The sequence below is a fragment of the Saccopteryx bilineata genome, chromosome 3 (assembly GCF_036850765.1).
Source record: "Saccopteryx bilineata isolate mSacBil1 chromosome 3, mSacBil1_pri_phased_curated, whole genome shotgun sequence".
Taxonomy (NCBI): Eukaryota; Metazoa; Chordata; class Mammalia; order Chiroptera; family Emballonuridae; genus Saccopteryx; species Saccopteryx bilineata.
In genome coordinates this window covers 89,047,939-89,073,117 of record NC_089492.1, presented here as the reverse complement: position 1 = coordinate 89,073,117, position 25,179 = coordinate 89,047,939, and the positions used below count along the sequence as shown (strand labels likewise).

General features: G+C 50.9%; 1 protein-coding gene across 3 annotated transcripts in view; it reads left to right on the top strand.

Annotated features, from left to right (window-relative positions):
• Positions 1 to 25,179, top strand: part of GALNT14 (polypeptide N-acetylgalactosaminyltransferase 14) — a 212,470-nt gene that overhangs the window by 142,583 nt on the left and 44,708 nt on the right. For all 3 annotated transcript variants that reach the window (XM_066264724.1, XM_066264725.1, XM_066264726.1), the window contains 2 exons: positions 16,195 to 16,293; positions 23,488 to 23,555. In XM_066264724.1, the coding sequence (XP_066120821.1) occupies positions 16,195 to 16,293; positions 23,488 to 23,555 (167 nt within the window). The remainder of the gene's footprint in view (positions 1 to 16,194; positions 16,294 to 23,487; positions 23,556 to 25,179) is intronic.

Below are 25,179 nucleotides of genomic sequence, written 5' to 3'. Positions count from 1 at the left end.
CATTTTAAGTATAAAAAATTGATATACCAAGAGGTAGTTTATTATTTCATGCATTTAATATTTAAATAAGAACAATAAAAGAGGTACACAAAACTAGATTATGTTGTAAGAAAGAATTTTAAAATATTAATGAAGAAATGTTAAATAATACTTAAAAAAACAATAAAACTGTTATTTAAGATATGTCCATATTGCTTCTTTTTTTGTGTGGCAGAGACAGAGAGAGGGACAGATAGGGACAGACAGACAGGAAGGGAGAGAGATGAGAAACATCAGTTCTTTGTTGCAGCTCCTTAGTTGTTCATTGATTGATTTCTTATATGTGCCTTGACTGGGGGGCTACAGCAGACCAAGTGACTCCTTGCTCGAGCCAGTGACCTTGGGCTCAAGCTGGTGAGCCTTGCTCAAATCAGATGAGCCTGTGCTCAAGCTGGTGACCTTGGGGTCTTGAACCTGCGTCCTCCACATTCCAGTCTGATGCTCTATCCACTGCGCCACCACCTGGTCAGGCCATATTGCTTCTTTCTTTTTATTATTTTATTCATTTTTAGAGGGGGGAGAGAGAGGGAGAGAGAGAGAGAGAGAAGAGAGAGACAGAGAGAGAGAAGAGGGGAGGAGCTGGAAGCATCAACTCCCATATGTGCCTTGACCAGGCAAGCCCAGGGTTTCGAACCGGGGACCTCAGCATTTCCAGGTCAACACTTTATCCACTGCGCCACCATAGGTCAGACGCCATATTGCTTCTTGATTGGCATCCTCACTTGTAATTTTTTCGCCTGTGGACAGAATGAACATTACTACAGGCGCTTAGAATATGCTGTTGTACAGATGAACATTAAAAAAGAGTAAAGAATGGAAATTTGTGATTTCTACATTGGGTGGCTGCCCACGCACCCACCTTAGAGAGCACCCTGATCACCAGTGCCATTTTAACAACTGGTTTGCTGAACTCAACCAAAAATTAGGTATCGGTTCTGCCCAACCAGTGTGAACCGCCTGAACCCCACCACCACTTCACACTTCCTCCACGGAAGCTTCCAGGTGCAGACGCATTGCTCCCCATCTAACTCCAGGGCCGTCAGCTCACCCCTCCCCCGAGGCATGTCCACCCCCACCAAGCCCGGGGTTCATGCCTCCTCTTCTTGGCTGCTCTCTCAGTGCAGGCCCTTGGTTCTCTCAGGAATCTAGTTGGCAGGGTCCCCTCTCCAGGAAGGCACCTTGCCTGCTCAGGCTGAGTTCAGTCGCTGCTCCTCACTCCCACGCTCACCTCTCAGCAGCACCTGTACCGTGAGCTGCGAGCTTCTGTTTGCTTTCCCTCTCCCCTCTGAGGCCTTGAGCGGTTGGGGCAGGGATGCTGGCTTATCCTTGGGTCTCCCTCCTAAGCCCCGTACAGTACCTGGTGCTCAGACTCCTCACCAGTACCAGCTGAGTGAATATGAGCACCTCTCTGGATTTATTCTCAAACTACCTTCTGAAAACACCAGCGCTTGGGAGTGCAGACATGGAAATGAATCCTCAGAACAGAGAGAGAAGATCAAATCATGGGAAATTTAAAGTGCCTTCACTCAGCAGAGAATTCTCTGTGTTAGCACATAAATCCAAGACCATAATCAGCCAACATTTATTGATCAAACTATCCCCCTGATGTGTGGTAGGCACCTTATATATGTTCTTTCAGTTAAGCTCACAGCAGCTGTGCTGTGATCCTGGTTTTAGAGACCAGGAAATCGACTCCAGGCAGTTGAGGACCTTGCCCAGAGGAACGTCATGTTGAAGAGTGGCCCCCGCCCATAGAGAAGACAGCACAGATGCAGAGAGTGGTATAACCCCAGGCAGTCCCATGAGAAGTGCAATGGAAGAAGCCAACTTGGGCCAAACATTGCACAACAGTTACGATGTCGGCAGCCAGGGGAAGGGAGGTGGCAGGACGGGAGCCAGGTGGAGGCTGTGGCTTGGGGCAGGAACAGGGGGATGAGTGCCTGCGTGAGCAGGGACAGAAGAGACGGCCAGGGAGCTCTGCGGCAGGGCTGGAGGCTTAGCCTGATGGCGGGGGCCTTGAGGTGCGGTCACGGTTAGCTTCAGGGAACCACTGAAGAAAGGGAGGGTTACATGTGTGACGCGGTGTATTATGAAGTTAATGTCGAAGATGGGGAGGAAGGAAATGGAGGGGAGGGTCTGCAGCCAGGAAGAACAGTCAGGGTGTTGTTCGAGTCCGGCAGGCCATGGGCGTTGGCCCGATGGAAGCGAGACCCCGATGGAAGGGGGTGATGATGGTGGCCGAGTTTGGTGCCAGACTGACTCGGGGACGGATTGACCAGAAAGGTGCAGGAAGATGTGGGAAGCCATTCCTCTTTACCTCCCCCCCCCCCAAGACCTTCCAGAAGGGCACACCATTGTGATGCCCTAGAGAAGAAGAGACATGGGGCACGGCCCTCCGCCAGACCATGTCTGCGCTCAGTGTGCTGGGGCTGGTGACATCCCTGAAGTCACTGGGCCACAAGGCTTATCTCAGCTGCTTTCAGGTTGGGGGACTGTCCCCCATTGTGTAAAAAGAGGGAATGACTCTTCTCTAATGCTTTAGTAAGAAGGCCTGAAAAATATCAGGAAACAGCTCAGGGACTATCAACGGGAGACATCATTCTTTAGCAGGAGATGGATTGTACAGATTCAGGATTTTCCACCTTTCCAGAACCTTCCAGCAGGAAGCCCTTCAGACCAAAGTCAGAGAGAAAGGTCAATATGAAATAAAGGTTTGCGAGCCAGTGAGTTGGATGATCATCAAAGGTCGTTCTAGTGGAACGCGTGAGGGCACCGAGCTGGGGGCCAGACCGTCTGGTTTTACTCTGAGGCCCTGCTGCTCACTGGCTGTGACGTCACAGTCTCCTCAACGAGAGAGGAGGAATCGCGGCATCGGCCCCAGAGAATTTGCAGATTTAAAGCTCTTGAAGACTGCCTGAGGCATGGTGAGGGCTCAATAAATGTTATCTATTATTACTACTGCAGAATGTGACTCAAGCAGGCTAAAATAAGACTTGAAGGAGTGAGTGCTAGTCTCAGACACTGAAGAATCTTCTTCAGGAAACATTTCACAATGAGCCTTGGCCCATCTCCACACTTGGGGCCAGATAGACTCAGCTTTTGCCTTTTGAGAACACCCTCCCCTGCATGTGCGCACACACACTGTACTCATGCACAGAGGTACACACAGCTGCCACCTGGGTGGTGCTTGGTGCCACCCAACACCCCCAGAGAAGCCTCTTTGCAGCTTCCCGAGGGCAGATGATCTTCGTGGGGAGAAGGCACTACCACCTCCACAGTTTTCACCAAACCTCTCCCGCTTGCCTTGAAGGGGCTAGTCAACATAAAGTTTTGTTGTCAGGAAAAACAGGGGCCCTGGGGTCAGGCCGGCAGTAGTCAGTTCTAGGAGGTCTCCGTGCAGCCAGAGACGTCTGCAGGTCAGAAGAAAGCTCAGGTTGCCGTGATAACGTGGGCAGCAGAAGGGCCGGGGAAGATATGGGGCCAGAGAGTGGAAAACCATGCCTGCTCGTTAGCACCAGCAGCACCAAGGAGAGAGTTGGGGCTGCTGGTCCCAGAGCAAAGAGTGGAGGCGGCCTGTGTTTGGGTTCTGCATCCTTGCTGTCTGCGGAGCGTGGTCAGACCCAGGCTCGTTGTCATTCGTGGCACAAACCCTACAGGCCAGTTAGTGAGTTAGTGCTGAGCTGATCCATGGAGATGGGGAAGAGGACCACAAGAGAGGTTTTCTTAAAGCTAAATTTTATCATGTAACGGATTTTCAGTTACTCAGATTGCGGCCTTTTCTGGTGTTTAAATACCCTTTTTCGAAATAATGATAAAACTAGACAGTGGGGTTTTTATAATATGTTCTTTCCTACAGAGTAGAATGCTACAAGCAATAGTCTATGATTTTGAAATTTTATTTTACATATACAGAAGAACCCAACATCTAGAGACCAATGTCTGACATTAATATTCAGATTTTAAGTTGGATTATATACAAGCCAAGGTTCAGGAATGACCTAGGACAATAGTGTCTAAGAGAAATTGATGTAAGCCTCATCTGTAATTTAAAAAATTTTAGTAGTCACATATTTAAAAGTAAAAGAAATAAGTGAAGTTAATTTTAATAATATATTTTATTTAACCCAAGATACACAAATCATTTCAACATGTAAGCACTGTAAAAACAATTGCTGAGCTAGTTTGCATTCTTTTTTGTATGAAGTCTTTGAAATCCTGTGTCTTTCACACTTACTGCATATGTCCCTTCCGACTAGACACGTCTCACGTGCGCTCATGTGGCTGGTGGCTAGTGGCTACCAGTTTGGACAGAGCAGGTCTGGGAGAAGAGAGTGTTGAACCGTAGTCTGCAGCCCTATCAGATAAGATTCAGTCTCTCTTGTCTTACTGCATCTTTTATCTTTAGGAGTTTGGTATATGAGAGGAACACCCTGGCCTTTTAAGCACAGCCAAATAGTTCCAATGCAACAGAGAATGGGTCAGAACTCTTCACAGGTACCCTATGACTGTGCCAGATATCTTCTGGGACAGAGAGCCTTAGCCCCATGCTACCTGTCCTGGCTACCGTGGTTTCATACTCCAACTTCCGTTTTGGTGACTTGTTTGGCTTCTCTTCTTTGTATGACTGACCTTGGTACCTCGCTCAGCTCACAGCTCTGTTGCTCCTGTGAGCTGGAATCACCCATAACTTAGCAAGGGACATTTTGCCCTGTGGCTTCGCCCCCATGGAAGCCTTCCCTGCTTCCTCCCCTACTCATTCTTCAGACATTTATTGTAGGTCTGCTGTGTTTAGTCACTGTGCTAGGTACCTACTGAGGTTACAACTACAAATGAATCCTTGTCTTCATTACAGCTGGCAGAGGAGAAAGAAAATGAAATTCACAAGACTTGGCAACGACTTTCATGGATGAGGTGAATGCAGGGTCTTAGGGGAAGCCCCTTGGAAAAGCCTTGGGAGATCAAGAAATGCCCCCAGGGGAAATAACTTCCCAGCCAGGTTTAGAAGAGGAGAAAATAGCCCAGCTTGGAAGAGAGGAGAGTGCATTTCAGACACAGGAGAGGGAGGCAGAGCCCGCACAGGTCCAGTGGGAGAAAGTGGGTGAGGCAGAGCCGGGCTGGAACTTGGGGGATGTGAAGAGAGGAGTGAGAAGTGGTCCCGGGTCACTGGGATGATAAGCCGTGATTAGGAGATTCAACTTTATTTTGTGAGAGATTCGGACGGTGTTGAATGGTGTTAGAGATTTGCAGTTTGGAAATCTGCAATCATTCTAGTGCCAGCGTGCAAGATACAGATGGGAAGGGGATAAAGCCAGCTAGACGTGCTGCAGTAATCCATGAAGACATGATGATGGAGAAATAGCCAGGTCGGGAGATAAGGACGAATGATCGACAGGACCAGGTTTAATTAGATTGGGTGTGGACGAGGGAGAGGCAGGATTTCAGACTATCTTTTGGGTTTGGGCACAGGATAGAGGATGAGGTGGGGAACAAGGAAGAATCAGCAGAATTGGCCTGTGTGTAAGAAGCCAAGTGTGTGGAGAGGTCACCTCAAGGGGACGTGCAAGGGAGGATGCCCATCAGGATTAGGGTTGGGTTATGATCATTAGCAAACAGAAGGGAAATTGAAGGCTTGGGGACAAGTTAGATAATCCAAAGAGAAGGAAGATTGAGAAGAGGATGGCTTAGGAGAGAATCTTTTTTGGGAAAAACCAGCATTTCAGATGAAGGAAAGAACAAGAAAACCATAAGGAAACAGCTTAAGAGGAGAGCCATGCTAGGGAGATTTCACCGGAGCCAAGGGGAAAGCACTAAGCATTTAATAAACTGGATGACCCTCAGTGTCAAGTGCTACAGAGATGACAAGTCAGATAAAGACGGAAACGTTTCCATTGCGTTTAGCAACATAGAGGAGTAATAGGGAACTTGGTGGGTATATATGGGGGAAGAGGGTACTAACAGGGCCCTGGAAGGCAGAGGTGGCCAGTACTCTGTGTGGAGAGGAGCCTGGGACCTCTCTGTACTGTCTGATGGGGGCCCCCAAGCCTGAGTGCTTTAAGGAAACAGCAAGTTCAATTCAAAGAATGAGATCTTAGCTCTGCCACTAACAGGGCGTCCTTGGGCAGACCAATTCACTGCTCTGGGCCTCAGTTTCCCCATATATAGAAAAAGAAGGAAACTAGAACCCCTGTATTCTAAACCTGTGTCCAATGTCATTCTCTTTATTTTATCAGGATGTTAAATGCTAGGTTTAACCTAATCTGTATCTGGTAAATCCTTGGGTTCCCATTATGTGCAAGGGTGGGAGAGGACAGGTTTTGAGGTCAAAGCTTGGTAAACAGAAGGCCAGCTGACATCTCAGAACCTTGAACAAGTTGATGTGATTGGTGGATCACCAAAAGGGTGACCTGGTATTTTTCCAGTATTTTTCACTTGTGAAGTTATCTGACTCTTGTACACGTTATTCACAGAGAGAGCACGGACTTGTCCTGGCGACACTGTCAGCAGCTCATGCGGTAGGGACTGCCTGACCAGATGACCTCTGTGGTCCCTTCTGGGCCAGGGTTGCAGCGACCCAGGATTTGATGCTAAAGAGAAAAGGTCTTCCAGTTACTGCGGGCTGCAAAATAGAGGCAGAGACCGAGCCTTTAGGGGTCTCCTCTATCACAGGGCCCCCCTTCCCTAGTTAGCTTTTCAGTTTGTCACCGAAGACCCCGGGGCCATTCTTACATTGCCAGGAACATGGGCTTGCAGAGCTGACTTCTGGGATCCCCATTCTGATCTACAGTCTGCAGTTGATTCATCTGATGGGGAAGTGCCCTAGAACTGTCATAACGTAAAAATCACAAGCAACTGGAAGTAGGTGACTAAGAAACCCAGGAGGGTCCTCTGAAGGGCCAGCAGTAAACTGTGAACCCTGACCCGGCCTGACACATTCAGCCAAGACTCTGGTGGTGGTCAGTATGGGGAATGCATTTGTTGTTTTTTTGTTTGTTTGTTTGTATTTTTCTGAAGCTAGAAATGGGGAGAGACAGTCGGACAGACTCCCGCATGCGCCCGACCGGGATCCACCCGGCACGCCCACGAGGGGCGAGGCTCTGCCCACCAGGGGGCGATGCTCTGCCCCTCCGGGGCGTCGCTCTGTTGCGACCAGAGCCACTCTAGCGCTTGGGACAGCGGCCAAGGTGCCATCCCCAGCTCCTGGGCCATCTTTGCTCCAATGGAGCCTCGCTGCGGGAGGGGAAGAGAGAGACAGAGAGGAAGGGGGGGGTGGAGAAGCAGATGGGCGCTTCTCCTGTGTGCCCTGGCCGGGAATTGAACCTGGGACTTCTGCACGCCAGGCCGACGCTCTACCACTGAGCCAACCGGCCAGGGCCCGGGAATGCATTTGTTGATCTAAACAGTCCCGCCCTGAAACCACATCCCCCATCAGATGGCCTTGTGTTCATGGAAGGGAGGGGTGTCTATGATACCATTTAGGTCTTTCTCTCTCTCTCTCTTTCTTTTTAACTTTTTAGACTGGGTATGTTTTTTTTTGTTTTTTGGGGTTTTTTTTGTCTGTTTTTAACATTTTAAAATTAACTTATTTTCCAATTACAGTTGACATACAATATTATATTAGCTTCAGGTGTACAACAGGGATTAGACATACATATTTTATGAAGTAATAGCTCTGATAAGTTTTGTACCCATCTGACACCATACATATTTATTACAACATTATTGTAGGTCAGCCTTTCTTAACTGGACTTCTGCAAGAGAATTAAGCCTTAAAGCCTTAGGATGTCCATTGTCCAAATGAATTAACTTCTCCTTTATGCATGTAGAAAGGTAATAGGTATCTACCATCCATGGGAGAGGTGAGAAGACAGTCACTCAAATAATTCTCTATATAGTGTGGTTCATATTAGGGACCCGTAAGGGAGCTGAATCAATAAAGACTGGGACAGATCCCAAAGGCACTGCTGAGGAACTTCCCTTTGTATATAGGGGCTGCAAGGCATCCCATACCTAGCATCATCTTGTGACATGGAGGCCACCAGGAGTGAATGAAGGGGCCTTTGGGGACTCTGGGAGACCCTGTCGGGAGAGTCACGTGTAGTTGCATAGCCCTTCCTCCAAGTGCCCGAGAGAATCTACTTTTGACCCCAGGGGAATGAGAAACCTGGTAGACTTAATTTGTTTGCTTTTTTTTTTTTTTCCTTGTAGCTAAGAGTGCCTGTGTGCACTGTCTATCTCTGCATAACAAATTACTCCAAAACTTACTGGCTTAAACCAATGATGATGTTTATCATCTCACAGTTTCTGTGGGTCAGGAATTCAGGAATGGCTCAGGTGGGTCCTTTACTTCAGGGTCTCTCCCAGGCAGCGCTCAAGGTGTCGGCCAAACCTGCAGACGTCTCAGGGCATGGCTGGCGTCCACCCTCTTCCAAGCTCCCTCATGGCTGTTGGCAGGATTCAGCTCCCCACGGGCTGGTGACCAGAGGCCATGCTCAGGCCCTTGCCACGTGGGGCTCCCCTGTGTGGCAGCTTGCCTCACCCAGCCATGCATGCCAGCAGGACAGAAACACAGTCTTTTGTAACCTAATTACAACAGTGGCATCCCATCGTGTGAGCTGTGTCCTGTTCCTCGGAAGCAAGCCACCAGGTTCAGCTCACACTCAAGGGGAGGAGATCACAGGAGCAGGCGGGGACTAGAGAGATCATCAACCGCCTGTCACTGTGCCCAACTAACTTCCTGTGCAGTTCACTGCCCTGCCCTCTCCCACTTAAACCCTCCCACGATCCTGGACTTTAATAACATGTTCAGCAATTCAGAATGTGGCAGGGTCGTGGAATAGCTTAGCTCACTATTATTTTTAAGTGTCTTTTATGAGATGGAGGATTTCTGTAATACTAAGGGAGGGCAGCTGTTGAATAGAGAAACAGGGCCCGTATATGTTTCTGAGGATGAGCAAATTAATCTGCATGTGAAATCCCAGAAAAATTGACATAAAATAAAAATTTCATGTCTTACAGTGTGTCAGTGTTGCCCATGAAATGAGATTAAAAGGAATTTCTGATTTTACAGTTATTGTAGGTTTTAGACTGACTGCTTGTGTTGTTTTTCTCTTCTAAAGAGTGGAGTTTAAACCCAGAGGCCAGTCCCAGATGTGGCACTTTATGGTTTGTGGTTATCTTTCTTTTCGTCATAGCCGAGAGCAGGCTTCTTTACGCTGAGCTGAGCTGGGAATGCAGTCGGTGTTCTCAGCTCTACAAACTAAATCGATTCTAAAAGCTGGCAGCAGGCTCACTGTGCCTGACCTCAGGGAACTGACTTTCCCTTTCTCATCCTTTCTTCCCTACCTCAGTTTTGGTGGCAGGGGGGCTGAGGGGAGGAGACGGTGGTTTCCATGAAGCTTCTCCAGGGCTAGAGCAATGGCCTAGGGAGACAGGCAGACGTGGAGGAAGGAGGGAAGAGGTACCCTGCCCTCCCTGCATCTGGGAAGCCACAGACTGTTGCTTCCCCGGGACAGTGTTTTCAAGGAAACTACCCCACTTTATGTCTTGTGTCTGTGTTTCCCTTGGCTTTTGTGGCCATAGAGTTTGGGAAGCGGAGCACATGGTAAAGATAACCCATTCATTCCTTCTGCCTGGGTCTGAGCTCTGTGGCATACATCTGAACTCCAGGAAATGGAGGGACGAACCGTAGCTTCCTGTTTGGGGACAGATGTTCATTAACGGACCCCAGAGAGAGGCCTCATGGAAATCACACCTCCACTCACTTGTCCTGCCTCCATCTGGGCAGTAAGTAGGGGCTCCTGTTAGCATGTCCCTGGGCCACTCAGCAAGCAGTTTCCCCATCTCCCCATTGCTAGTCAGGGGTGACAGCCTGTCGCTCCCTTCTGGGTAGGTCACTGCAACTGCTGAATTCCAGAGCTCAGTAGAAACTGCTCTTGGTGTGGTGATTCGAGTGTGGCCACATGGTGTGCTTGGAACAGTGCTGGCATGGGGATATTGTGGCATGGTGACAGGATGTCCAGCAGGCCTGGGGTCACTAGCTGCAGTGAATGACTTAACTTCCTTATGCCTCAGCCTTGTTATGAGTGAATCCATTAAACAGAAGCACCTCATAGGACTATTGTGAGCATTAAAAGGTGCTCAGTACAGTTCCTGGGAGTAGGGAGCACTAAGAAGTAGTTTAAAAACATTCTGTGCTGTGGGTGTTTCCACCTGTGTAAACCAGGGAGCTCAGGCGACGTTACTGCCAGGCCCCCAGTGATGAAGCTTTGACCCAGTGTGTCCCGCACCCGCCACGTCGGATTTATGTTATTATATATACTATGCTGTGTGATCTTTGCGTGACCCTTCCTCTTTCTGTAACTGCCCTCGGTCTCCCCTCCGGGACGCCAGAAGCCCTTCCAGAGTCTGTCTTCTCAGACTCGCATCCGTTGTTCGTTCTGGAGGAGCCAGAGCGGCCTCGCTTCACACACACGTTTCAGCAATAACAGCGACGCTCTCCTCTCTGCTTTGAGGTTGTGGAGGCTGCCTCTCCATCACTCCCTCCTGACTGCATGCTCGAGAATAAAATCCCAAATGTTTATCCTTTATGACCACTCCTTTTCTTCCCTAAGGGCAGCATTCTGTACAAGGAAGACTATGTCCAGGAGTCAGGGGACTTGCGTCCTTGCCCCAGCAGGGTCACTGGGGCCCCTGCTGCTCATTGAGAAAGTAGGCGTGATGATCATCATAACATTCTGTTTACGGGTTGCTGCCAGTTTAATGAGCTTGTGCAATGAAATGAAAGGCATGTGCACAGCATTCCATTTCTGTGATAACTGACAGAGATCCTCGCTTCTTGAGGCTCTGACATGGCCGTGTTGGCACAAGCTCAGGTGCAGGGGCGGGGTGGGGCTGGGCAGGGAGCAGCGATCCACTGGTGGAGAGATGGAAAGAGATGATGAAAGGAGAAGCTCCCACCCTGGGCCTGGGGTTAGCATCTCAGAACTCTCTCGGGAGCAGCCTCTGCCAATAAGTGGCACTGAACACTCAAGAAGTTGGTGGTTCAGGAAGCACTTTGAGACCCAGCTGAACTTAAGGAAATCAACAGTCTTAGTAGAATCTTTCTTTAAAGGAACACAGGAAACCACACGTGGAAAACCAGCTCAGAGGAGCGTGCATTATTCAGGAGTTTCTGCGGCAACCAGGCGGCAGCGGGGCTGGCATCTGCCTCTCGGCACAGCGGTGCTTCCCGCCCTTCCTCCCAGTTCCACCCCCACGCCTCCCGGCCCTGCTCACTAGCTCTTCTCTCCCGTAAAACCTCTGAGTCTTTAATAAATTATAAACATGCTCTCTGGTCCGTCTGCCGGCGCCGGGTCTCGGTGTTGGCAGACTTTTTTATTCCCCTCGAGTCCCTAATAGATCTCGCGGCTTGATTAATCTTTTAGATTGCTCTTGCAGAAAGCCGGCTCCCCTCACTGCGTCCGGTTGTAAGGATTTTTCCCGGCCCTTGGCTTTGTTGCTGCCAGTGGTCAGTGCTCATTCCCAAACAGGACTATCACCTTTAAGCAGGTGATCCCCTGACCCCCAGCACCAACCCCTCTAGCTCCTGTACCTTTCCAGGGTGAGTTCACAGAGGGACTCACATACCAAGTGAGAAGCCACGGGGCCTGGGTTCAGCGCATCTCAGTCACTGCAGGTGTGGGACCTTGAGCGAGCTTCTGAGCCTTGGTTGTCCTCGTCTGTGGTGTATAGGTTCTCAGAGGCTGTCATGATGGTCAGATGAGACAAAGAACAACTCTAGGTACTGTGAGCTGTGAGCAGGGCCAGAAGGCAGAGAGCGTTGAGTCCCATGAGCCAGGATGCCTGCACCTTTGAGGTCTGAGGCCCTGGCCTGCTGCCTGTCCTCCCAAAGCCTATGCATGCTTAATGCGCTTACAGGATTCCTGCCCAGCCTGGGGGAAGAGCCTCCATCCTCTAGGTACAGAAGCCAGAGGGAGCTGAGGTCCAGGACCGCAACTGCCCAGGCTCCAACCCATGCCTGTTACGCCTCAAATTTCTACCCAGTTTAGGAGATTGAACTGGGCCATCTCCAAAACCCCTTCCTTTCCTGAACGATGAGTTTGTGGTTCTAATTCAGAAGTGCTGAACATTGCATGGAGGTTGGTTCAGCCCCAGTCATGATAATAATTCTAGCTGCTGTTTACTCAGCAGCTGCAAAACACCAGGTGTTTTGCCTGCAGAATTTGTGGTCTTCCGAACAAAGTTGGAAAGGAGGCGTTTGTCCACATTTTATAGGTGACAACATTGAGAAGGTAAATGGTGTGCCCACGGGCACACAGCCAGTGTCCGACAGATCCAGGATTCAATGGACATCACAAGTCAGGTTCCTGTCTCTGACGTTGATGCTGCCTCCTTTGCTCTCTCCTCCTGTGCTATCCAGCCCCTTCGCCCACTATTGCACTGGACAGACCACCAAAGAGGCCTTTCCAGCCCGTGCAAGACCTGGCTCCACCAGTGGAGGAGGAGTCTGCAGATTTGAACTAAAAATAATGAGTTACTATTTGTCAAGATTCTATTAATAATTGGTGGGTAAGGGTGGAGATATACAAGTTAAAAATTGTCTCCACTTTCCAGATGAAAAAACTGAGACTTAGAAAAGTAAATCCCAGCCACACAGTTAAACCTTAGCTGCAGAATATCTGTGACATTCCATTCCAATCAACCATGCTTACTGAGTGTCAGCTCTAATCAAAGCTTTTAATTGCTGATGCTGTGATACCCTTCACCAGGAGAGCCCTGCCTTACAGCAGCCTGGAGAGGTGAGAGGTCTGCCCACAGTCCCACAGCTGGTCAGTGGTGTCTGGACCCTCAGATCAGTGTAGCACAAGCTGCTTCACTTGTCACTCAGCCTGTGGGTCCAGGGCTGTGCTGTGACTAAGGACACTGTACCCCATTCTCCATCTGTCCATCTCTATCTCAGCCTGTGAGATCCAGCCCCTCCTCAGCCAGGAAGCCTGCTTCACCACCTTGGGTGGAGTCACGCCCACCTCTCTGCTCTCCCAGCCCCATGTGTGTGGGTCTCCTGTGTCACCCTGGGCTCATTTACCTGTCTCCCAGCTGCATGCCTCCAAGGCAGGAAAAGTGGTCCCTGGTCCCAAAAGTTCTCTAAATGATAACAGCCTCCTGCACCAACTTGCCTCTAAATAACTTATGTCACAAAATCTGGGGTTTAGTAGGGATCCCACTGCCTCCAGGGTGTGGAGGAGAAGCCATCTCCAGGGCAGTGCCCTGAGTCTGGCTGGCGTGGACTTCTGAGTCACTCTGTTTGGTCTCTTTTTTCTCCTTGTCTCTGATGTAGACAAGGAGGCTCTGCTCTCAGCTTTATTACATCCCTGTAAAGGCACTGACCGTGCAAGCTGCCACCTACCCACCTCCTTCAAGCCTCTCTGTGTCCTCAGGGACCCTGCAACACACCAGCCACCTGCCCTCTCCCTCCCCACTGTGCCCAACTTAGACCCAGGTCTGCGTCCACAGATAGGTAAGTCCAAGGCCTCGTCTCACTGGGGATCATTTTAAGACATTTTCCCTTCTCTTTCTATAATGGTTATCTAATATACAACAAGTTACCCCCAAAACTTAGTGGCTTGAAATAATAGGAATCACTGACTATCTTCATAGACTCTGTGGGTCAGGAATTCAGAGCATCCGGGCTGAGTGGCTCTGGCTTGGAGCCACCGGAGCTGCTGTCATCTGGGGCTTGACTAGAGCTGGCTCACTCACTCCAGGCTGGCTCACCCATGCGGTGGGCTACCTGGTGCCGGCTGGGGCCTCAGCTCCTCTGCACGTGGGCATCTCACCACACGGCTGCTTGAGTGTCCTCATGGCATGGCAGCTGGCTTCCCTCCAAGTGGTCAAGGCAAAGCCTATAGTGTTTTTATGACTTAGCCTTGGAAGTCACACTCTGTCACTTCCATCCCATTCTATTGGCGTATAAGCTAGCCCTGATTCAGTGAGGGACAGAGCTGCACAAGGCAGGTGAGAATCCCTGGGAGCCATCTAGGAGGCTGGCTACCACACCTTTTAAAACCATAGAAGGCTAGGTCATCAGCTGACCTAGGAATCTATTTCCTGAACTTCCTTCTCCCTTTCTCTGTGAATGGGCATCTGGTATACTTAATTCTTATTCTAGGAATATGGAGATGGACTAGGGTCCTTCCCTAGAGGAACTCATAGTCAGATTGGGGGGACAGTCCCCCTTCAAGAAGTATGAGGAAAGAGATAATGTGCAGAGTTCTGGGAGCACAAAGGATAAGTATTACCCATCTGGGAGAGTATGGAATACCTTCCCAGCAGAGGAGACATTTGCTCTGGGTCTTGAAGGATGAGTAGGTGCTCATCAGGCAGAGAAAGGAGGAAGGATGTGGCTTCATGCAGAAGTACTAGTGTGAGCAGTGGCAGAGAGTTACGGAAGTATACTGAGGGGCAATTATGAAAGGTCTTGAAGGCTATGGTAGGGGGCTTGGATGTTGTACATCAGGAGCTACTGGAGGGCGTCAAGCCAGAGGAAGGCCCGGCCAGAGCTGTGTGGTGGACAGGAGATGACAGGCAGGGGCCGAGGCTGGAGGCAAGAACACTGGTCAGGAGGCTGTGGCAGGGGAGCCATGGGGAAGAGAGGGCAGAGCCAGGGGTGTTTTATTGGGAGGTAGAGTTGGCAGGATGAGGTGAGCACAGAAAGGCCTGCAGGTCATGACTTACCTTTTCCCCTATCTCTCCCCCTGAAGCCTTCCTTTCCTAATTCTTGGCTCCTCGTGGGTGACCCACGCCCAGCCTGTGCTCAAGTCCTGAGCAGAACAGCCCACCTTTTTCAGAATTAATAGGCCAAAGGGATGTCAGGCCCCCTGGCTTAACAATGAGGTTCTTAAGTATAATATTTTAGGCCATAGACTTCTTTGAGAATCTACATAAAACTGTGAACCATCTTCCCAGAGGCGGGGGGAAATACACATTTGCATACACAGCTTTGCAAACAATTTCAGAGGGCTCACAGTCCCCTTGAAGTCCATCCTCGGGTTTCTGGACCCCAAATAAAAGTCTAGGAAGAAATTTGAATATGAAGAGAGGAAATGTTTAACTCACCAAACGTCTGTTATTTACTTCCATGTTCAGTACCCCTCCCTGTAATTGGACAGCCCCTGAGAGAGCAAGAAACAGGAGAAAGTATTTACTCAGGGACAGTCCCTGGTGGAACCAGCCTCCCTCAGCAGGTTTATCTTATTATAGTAATTTTTAGGCTGCGGGCTATAATTTTCACTTGCAGCAAGGTATTAAATTGGAAGTACCCCAGATGTAATTGTCATATGAAATGATCCTGGACGTGTGGAAATGAATCCTTTTCCAAGATGGAGTTTTCTTGTTTATGCCAGGGTTTGGGGTTCTGTCTTTTAATACATCAGGTTTTTATGGGGTAGGGGGGGCAGGAGGTTGGGGTCAGCATGGTGTGGGGGGGTGGAGCTGCTGGCCCAGAACAGGTGCGGCCTCTGCCAGTTCGTTGGGCACAGAATGGGGAGCAGAGCCCAATGTTTGTGCAGCTACCAGGAACCACTGAGCCCTAACTGGGGCATGTGAGAAATCCCACACGTATGTTCTGTATCTCAGCTTAATTTGGCTCCAAGCCCATGTTCTCCCAAGGTGGTGGGAAATTAAGCTTCAGGCATTTTTTTTTTTTTTAAGAGGGAGAGATGAGAAGTGTCAACTCGTAGTTGCATCACTTTAGTTGTTCATGGATTTCTTCTCATCTGTCCCGTGACCGGGGGCTCTAGCTGAGCCAGTGACCCCTTGCTCAAGCCAGCAACTACGGGATCATGTCAATGATCATGCACTCAAGCTGGGGAACCTGTGCTCAAGCTGGTGACCTCAAGGTTTTGGACCTTGGACCTCAGCATCCCAGGCCGTTGCTCTGTCCACTGAGCCACCACCAGTCAGGCAGCTTCAGTCATTTTTGGAGCTTCCCAGCCCCTAAGCAGGCCCTGGGGTCTTGCCCAGGACCGTGTGGCCTGGGCAGCCCCTCACGCACTGAGCATCTGTTTGTGCTCGTTACCACCACCGTGCCCTGGGTTCCAGCCCCTGACGCCTGCTTCGCCCCGAAGGTCTCAGTTGTCTCCTGCCTTCCTCCCCCAGCTGCACTGTGCTGATGTACTGCAGGGACCTGCCCGCCACCAGCATCATCATCACCTTCCACAACGAGGCCCGCTCTACCCTGCTCAGGACCATCCGCAGGTAGGACAGCCTTCCTGGGCGTCAGTGCTTGTTTGCTTGCTGGGGGCACTGGTCTTGTGAGAAGAATATCAGGCGTTTCTAACCACCTGCCAGACACTGTTCACCACACTCCACGGGCATCCACTCAGTCACTCCTCAGACTCCTGTGAGGGTGGCTGTTCTCCCATTTCACAAGGAAAAGACAGAGGCCTGAGGTATTGGGTTACTTGTACAAGGTCACTGAGAGTCATCGAGGACCTATCAGAACCCTTGCCCTTGACCACTATGTAGACTGATTCTAGAACATAAGTCCTAATTTCACAGCTAACGAAGGAGCTGAGGCCCAAAGAGGCTGAGTGTGGCCTCCACCCCCGGCATCAGGCTGGGATCAGAACTCGGGTCTTCCCAGTGCTGCCTAGCCCTGCCACTTGCCTCTCCACAGCCTCCCACACCCGCCAAGGCCTGCAGTGCAGATCAGAGCAGCCCAACAGTAATGGCTACCCTTTACTTTCCTGGCCACCGCTGTTCCAGCCCCAGTCCCTCTTGGGCCTCCCCATCCACTCTCAGCGCCCAGTCTGGGACATGCTGCTGCTCTTGTAGATAGGTCCTTGCTTGTATGGCCTGCGGACTGCATGCATTTTTGATACGCAAAATTTCCAGCATCAGTTCCCTGCAGAACACTCCTTAAAACAGAGACAGGCCCCAGAGACTTGGCTGGCAACGTGTTGCCCAGGTTCTCAGAAGATCCTGGATATTCATCTTCCCCTCTCTATGTTCCCCTCTGGAGCCCCTCTGCCCAAAACCCCCTCCTCCCCCACAGCCATCTGGCCCACCCCCTTTTGTCATTCACACATTAGCATCTTAGCTAGTGGTGATGGCAGCTACTGGTCCCTGGGTTCCCTCGTGTGTAGGCACGCCTCGGTTGGTGCTCTCAGCTGGGGAGGCAGGTGGCTAGCATTACGTCCACTTGACAGCTGAGGAAGCTGAGGCTTGGAGGTACTAAATTCTCAGCTAGTTATGGAGAAGGAAGGTTTAGACCCTTGCACTCTGACCTAAGTTCTTCTCAGCAGCCTCAATAGGACCAGGCTAGTTGGCATGGGGACATGGAGCACCCCTGGGGGAGGGGTTGGGACCAGGGGTGCACCCAGCCATGCCTCCAGTGAGAGAGTGGCTGGCCCTTGTGAGACCTTCACTCCCCTGGGATAGGCCCGTAGAGCCCTCCCGGATCTGCTAGGAGCACATCAGGCGATCTCCTGATCCCACAGAGGAGGAGGTGAGGTTAGAAGTGGATCAAGGAGGGGATAACCAAGCATGGCAACATCTCCTGTCATTTCCATCAACAAGCCACACCTTTCCTCTCTCCTTGCCTCACCTGCACGGCTGTGGGCAGGTGGGGAAGCACCAAGTCGCAGGCGGGAGTCAGCAGTAGGGTCCCCCAAATGGTAGGTACCAAATCTTCTGTGACACCTGTCACTCATGATGAATGTGCACTGTGCGGGGTCAGTGCATCCCTTAGAAATGTCGGGGAGGACCTGCCCAAGGACAGGCCTTGGTCCGGCATTTCCCTCTGTTCCGGGGCAGCTGTTTGCTGCCCAGATGTCCTTAGCAACTGGCTGGCTGGGTCCTTCCACCAGCCACTTGCCCTGTCTGCCCCGGCTTCTGCGTTCACCCCACAAGCTGCCTGATTTGAATTTGATTTTTCAAAAAGGCTTCAGCTTTGGACAAGAAAATGTGCCAATTCACTTGTCAGGTGTCACTGTGAGTCTCATGGTGGGCTAATAATGTACCTTTCTGATTTGTAAGCAAGTGTGGGGGGACAGGGATAAGGGGTGGTTCCATTTACATGGGTCTGTTCTGGTGAAGAACAGAGATTGGGGGCCTTGCAGGCACAGCAGGCACGTGGCGGCAGGAGTACGGGTTCCACAGTGTCAGCCACAGCTCCACCTACCAGGGCGTGTCTGGGCGTGTCCACCAGGTGTGTCCATGAGGACACAGCAGCATCCAAGAGAAGCTCCTTGCCTTCCAGGCTGGCCTCTCCTCCTCCAAGGAGTGTCCTGATGCCAGGCACCTCTGTCCCCTCCAATGCGCGCGCGCACACGCGCGCGCACACACACACACACACTCTCTCTCTCTCTCTCTCTCCCCCTCTCTCCTTCTCTTCCTTCTTTCTCTCTCTCTCACTATTAGGGGAGTAAGCACTTGACCAACATTAGCTATCCTTATATCTGCACAGCTAGTGAGCATTCAAAAGAAAAGAGGCTTAGGGTAATTAAAGAGTATTACACTTAGAGTCTGAGGACCTGAGGTCGTCTCTACCCTGCCACTTCCTAGCCTTATGACTTTCAGCATGTCCCTAACCATCTCTATAAAGATGGTAATAAGATATATTAGATGTTTCAAGTTCTGTCGCCTTTCCCACAATAAACCTTCCTCTTGGGGACGTCTCAGAAACATTTGGGGGACATTGTAATATGGAAGCCCCGGGCCCCGAGCTTCCCTAACACTAGGTTTATGTTCTTGGGGGCACTTCAGCTGCTGCCCTCAGATACTTCTTTCAGCTCAAAAGGAACATTTCTCCTTCTCTTCCTGCTGCTCCTGCATCCTACATAATAATGATGATACTTTTAAATAATATTAACATGTTAAATATATGCTGAACTTTAAGTCTATAGAACACCTCACTGCAGTTGGGGCCCCATTGGGAGTCTGTGAAGTTCAGGTGCATGTGACAGACAAATGGGGGACAAGAGCCACGATGGGCCAGGAAGTGCAGGAGCCAGGACTCGGGGTTCCAGCTTCCTGTATGGAAGGGGAGTGCAGCCAGTGCTGCGGCCCCAGCGCCTCTGTCCACGGGCCCGGGGTCTATCTCCAAAACCCTGGAGCCCTGCACTCTGGGAGGAGGCCCAGCAACATTATACTTTTCAGAAGGTACCCATGAAGTGCCAGACTACACACCCAGTTGCTGGGCATTTTGCTTAGAAAGCCCACGGACCTGTGTCCCGCCTCCCAGGAACTAACGATGTAAGCCAAGCCCCCGGCTCAGACCCAAGTGTAACGCAGAAAAGCAGCAGGACAGGGCCTAGAAGCCATGTGTGAACAAATGTGTATTCACATCACCATCAGACCGGATGGAAAGGAATTTTAGGGGTGGGGGCAAGGAAGATTATTTCTAGAAACTTCCATGGCCAGGTGTCATTTGCCTTGGAATTCGGTACCTCCTTCCACTCCCTGTCCTGTCACACAAATAAGTCACTAGCTACTGAATGAGAAGCACTTCCTATCACTTCGCCATTCATGAGTCTTCTCCAACGTGCCTTTTATCTTTGATAGTCTAGAGTTCTGGTGGCCAGGTCCTCAAAAGGGAAACGTTTACAAGGAACTGGGAGAGGGGGCTGCTCTTCCTCTCCTCCCTCCCCCCAGCACTTGGCCGGGCCTTCACCCCTCTGCTCATGCCTGCCCAAACACTGGCCCCCTGAGCTCCTGAGTTAGCTGGAGGGCTGTCAGCGGGACAGGCACACATGGCGGGGGGCGGGGGAGGACACTCAGAACCAGGTAGAGGCATGATGGAGTGGGTGATGAGGGGAGGGAGAGAGAATCACGACGTAGGTGAATTAGGGGGCTTTTCTCCATTAAGGAGAGAGAGAAAAAGCCTCAGAAAAGGGTTTATGTTCGGGGTTGCAGCGGGTCCCTGTGTGTATGCGAAACCCAGGGTTGTCTACTTCCTTAGAGGGCATCCTTTGGCTCTACACCCCCCATGGGGAGGGGCAGGTCATAACTACTTTGTATGATTGTGGGGAAGAGCGAATGAGCTCAGGTAGGTAAAGGCTTTGATACGATACCTGGTACCAGTTGAGCCTGTACAGGTGACGCCAGGTGATGTGCCTCCAGTGGGTAAGCAGCCATGTTCTAATGCAGTCTCACACTTGAGCAGGTGTCGAAACTCCTGGAGGGCTTGTTGGAACATGGTTCTGTGGGCCCCGTCCCCAGATAGTCGAGCTCAGTAACTCTGGTGCGGGGCCTAAGAATACGCTCCCACATGACATTGATGCTACTGGCTCCTGGATCTCACCTTGAAAACCAATATCGTCATTATCCATACTCAGATTCCAAGAGCGGCTGCCGTGCGCCAGGCACAAGGCTGAGCGCCTCTCGTGCAGCTGAGGGAGCTGTGGTGCTGAGGGTGCAGTCCTTGCTGAAGCTCTCCGGCCAGTGACTGGAGGACGGGCAGGTACAGCGCTGCCACCCAGACAGCCTGAGTCCAGAGCGAGTCAACTTCTGAGCCAGCCTCGGGTCTCCATTCATCTGTATTTTGGAGTGTTTGATAAACCCTGCCTGCATATAGCACCGTGGAGTTCACAAAGCAATTTCAAATACATTTCCTCATTTCGTACGCACAAAGGCCTGTGAAGTAGGTCAAGTATTAATATCTCCTGCCTTTACAAGGGAAATGTAATTACAGATGGAAAGGAAGGCGGCCCGGCATCCTGTTCAGGATTGCATAGCTCGCAGGCGGTGGAGGCCGCTGGGCCTCCCACACTGCCCACACCATCATGCCCACCGTTTCTCAGGGTGCTCCGTGTGGGTCCCACGGGTAGGGCAACAGGCAGAAAGCAGGAGGTGTAGATGCCACCTGCACAGCCATCCTCGGCTGCAGAGATGTGAGCTGTGTGTCAGAGACTCGGTTACAGAATAATTCCCAGGCAGAGTGTGACCTGGATATGCCAGTGAGGTGAGCACTCACCCCCATGCTGAGGCTGGGTAAGGAATGGGCACGGAGCAGCCCCAGGGGCTGAGGCAGGGAAAACACATGCTCAGCTGCGCCCTCGGGAAGGGAGGGCTGCCCTGCTGCGCAGGGGCTGGTGTTCTGCTGGCCAAGAAGTGATGGGAGCAAAGGAGGTAGACCTGAGCAGCCAGGGTCAGGTGACGGGAGTGGCGGTGGGGTTGGAAAAGGAAGGGCCCCTGGGTTGGCTGGGCCTTTCTCCTTCACCAGCCACCCCAGGGATCCAGAGCGCCTGCCCAGCCCAGGTCCTCCCAACCCAGAGCCACTTCTGCGGAGCCCCTGTCCTCACTCCAATTGCTCTGATTAGAGGAGCAAAAACAAGCCAGGTGTTACCAGGAAATGGCCTAATTAGCACTTACTGCTGAAGATTTTTTTTTCTCTCTTATAAACCCTGGACGTTTTTTTATTCACTAATCATCTCTCAGTTCAACCAGCGCAGAGCCACACGCGATTTACCTTTTGATGTTCGCAGAAGAGAACTCTTGAATTTCAAAGAGCCGGCAGGGATTTGGGGAATCGCATGCAGAAGCTGCAGCCATAATCAAACCTCATTAGAGGGGTATTCTTCAGGCGGGTTTTTCCCTCTCTTTCCACCTCCCCCCCCCCACACACACACACACCCCTTTATCGGGCTGGTTGTTGAGTTTGTCTGTGCTTTCTTTCTTTCTGATGGATCGTGGTGAAGGTCTCCTCCCACCACCTCCTGCCGCTGCCCTGGTTTCTACCGCCCAACAGTGGGCTCAAGGCTTGATGTTGGGGGTCCTCTTTCTGCCTGACACCCATTGCCATGGTGAGAATTAAGGCTTCATAAACAAAAGTAGCTCCAGGCAAGTTTCTGCTCCTGCTTAGAAAGGGGGCTCACCAGAAACAGGGCTAGAATGGTCCTCCTGAGAGGAGTGCACATAGCGCCTCTGCCAGCACCTGTCTGAACCCCCTCCCAACCCACGGGTGGCTCTGGGCATCCCATGGTGGGCGATGTGGCCCAGGGTGTTTCTGAGGAGCCATGTGGTTTGGAGGCATTCAGGAAGAGCGGGATCTAGCCATCTCAGTCAGGCCTGACACCCAGGGTGAACTCTGAAACCCCGGCCTTGCTCTGGGAAAAAGGAGCCACAGCCTAGGAGGGGAAATGAAGTCAATTCAAAAAATCATTATGAGGCACAAAAATAGTAATAATTGCTACAACGTTTCCTCATTTAGTGCCAGACACCCTGCTAAATGCTTTAGCTATGTTTTTGTTCTTTAAATCTTCTAGCAGCCCTGTGAAGTGGCTGCTACTATATTCCCATTTTATAGATGGAGATACTTTACTGCACAGAATAGTTAAGTAACTTACCCCAGATCACACAGCTTATAGTAAGTAGCTGCTCGGCCACAAGCTTCTGGAAGGCAGAGCTCACGTCTTCTTTGTTCCTCCTCCTACACACGGTGCTGAGTATGTAGTAGGTATGCCCTAAATGTCCCTGGAGGGGATTATTATGGGCCAAGGAGCTGTGCTGGACTGGCAATACCTAGGTAACTTGGCAAGGATATGACCTGTCCCTGGAAATAGGACCATCTCCAGGGGCCAGCAAAACCAACCCGCAGGGTCAGGCAGCAATGAGAGTGGCAGGAAGCTTCAGATACAAACTGCTGAGGAATCCCAGAGGAGGAAGCAATTAATTCTCACTAAGTGGATTGGATAGCCGTTGGAGAGGAAGTGCCATTTGAACTGGTCCTTGTGGCCGAGGACGGGCATTTCAAGCCCTGGCAGCAGTAGGGAAGCAGGCTGTCAGTTATGAATGAGCAGGGTGGCTCCAGGTAACGGTGTGAGCAGGCTGCAGACGGGGGCTGGCTGCAGATGGGGGGGGGCAGGCCTTGAAGAACACGCCGAGGGGGTGGGGTGCAAGCAGGGGGCCACTGAGGGGCTTTTGTCAAATGATTTATGTGCATCAGCAAGGAAAGTCACACAGTCAGAAACCAGGTCTGTGCTCCAGAAAGCTCACTTGGAAGGCCACAGGACAGCCTGCACGGGTCAAGGTTACTGTAGTAAACTGTACAGTAGAGGTTGGAGCAGATAGAAACAGGTGAAAGTGATTTGAGTGCCGTTTCCAAGTCAAACCAGCCAGTCTTGGTCACTGATTTGGTGTGCGGTTTCAGGGAGGGGGTGGTGCTGGGGATGACTCCTGCAGTTCTGTGTTGGTGCTGGGGATGACTCCTGCAGTTCTGTGTTGGTGCTGGGGATGACTCCTGCAGTTCTGTGTTGGTGCTGGGCGGGTGGTGGTGGCACTCACCAAGACAAAGCCGAGTGCTGTGCCAGGGAGCGGCGGGTCTGAGCACGCCCTTTGGCTGCTCCGAGTTTTCCTTCCTCAAATGCAATGGTGTCTATTTAAACCTCGATTTAATGCATATATTTGCCAGTAGAAGTCATAATGATCTTTCCTCCTTCCATTTCACAGCGTATTAAACCGCACCCCTATGAACCTGATCCAGGAAATCATATTAGTGGATGACTTCAGCAATGACCGTAAGTAACATCGCTCCCTCGCTCTGTGGACACAAATGTCTGTTCCAGCCCCTGACTGACAGGCAGAGGCAAGCCCCTGGTTCTCTGGGGAAGGAGGAAAGCCTGGATTTATAGCAGGAGTGGAGACTGTGAGTGTCCATGCCAGGCTCAAGAAGGAGATAAACCCTACCTTTGTAAAACAAGCTCTTGGGTTCTCTGCTATGAGTCCTTGAGGACCTACGCGGGTAAATTTAGTAGATTCTTGACTGGATTGGTGTCCATATACATTTGTGTCACTCACTGTTCCTTAATTTATATTCCTGGACATGGGAACTGAACCCTCAAAGGTGCCCAGAGCCCAGAAGCAATTATACATATCACTGACGATTCCTGTCTGGGACGCTATGATAATCTGCTAGCCTGAGCCGAGGCCAGCATACCCTCCCCCTTTCATTCCTGTGGGGGACTGGGTGGGCCCTGCCTTTCAAATCCCCACTGAGGCATCTTGTCACCTGGCCATGACACAATGAGCAGCTGCTTTCCAACCCTGCAAACCCCTGGTCATCACTGTTTTCTAGTTGTGATATTCAGGAACCTGGGTCCCACGCAAATTCACACTCAAAATTTGTTGCTGTGACAATGAACTACTCAGAGTAGCAAACCTGTCATTTGGTTCCCGTTCCTCATATGGGGTACCACTTGTTGCGGTGAAAGTGACTACTTGGGACCAGATGAAATGCACCGAGGGGAGGCAACAGTCCTGGACAGTACATCAAAGGACTGAAGCCCTCTCCCCAGCCTTACTCAGATATTTATTCGCAAGTACAAATAACTCAAGGAAGCAGACAGGCAAAGTTTTCAGGGAGAGAAGTAAAGAACAAGAACATGCTGGCTTCTAATCTCTGTTCTGAGAGCCTAAATATTTCTTGTAGCTGAACCTTATCCTGCTGTTTTGCTGTTTTCAGCACGCACTGTTTCCAGTATGGGCCAGAGAGGCCCCTCGACTCTTGTTGGCTCAGGGCTTTCATCCTAAGTGCCTCTCTGTCTCTGATTGTTTATCCTAACCCTGCAAGTCTTCACAGCATATTCCTACACAAATCTACTTTCCTCAAGAAAAGTTTGCATGTGTTTTCAAACAGTACTTATAGAGAAGCCTTGTTAGATTTTAATCAAGTATTAATAGTGCCGACACCTCTTCTGAGAACCAGGGTTACAGTGCCAGGCAGTTAACCACACCCAGGCAGGATTACCCCTTCCTAGTGACAAACCAGGGGAAGCTCTCTCTTGGGAGTTGGAGCTGTCCCCACTGGTGCTGATGCTGGAGGCTGGGTATAGGAGCCATGGCCACGCTGGGGTCTGCTGTAGGAAGGCTGGAAGCCCGCATCTGTGACGGAGTTTCAGAGCCTTGGGAATAATACATGAGTCAGCTCTGCACCAGCTCCACACTGGACCTGAGTGCCGAACTCAGCGATCTGATCTCCTTTCCCCAGTGAGGAAGGGGTTGGAGATAGGGAGGCACTGAGGCTGGAGAAGGCAGTACTGCTAGACTCACTTTAGAAGCAGAACAGTCTGGTGGTTAGAGCATGGACTCCGGAGCCAGACTGCCTGACACCAAATCCTAGACCTGTCGCTTACTCTCACTAGG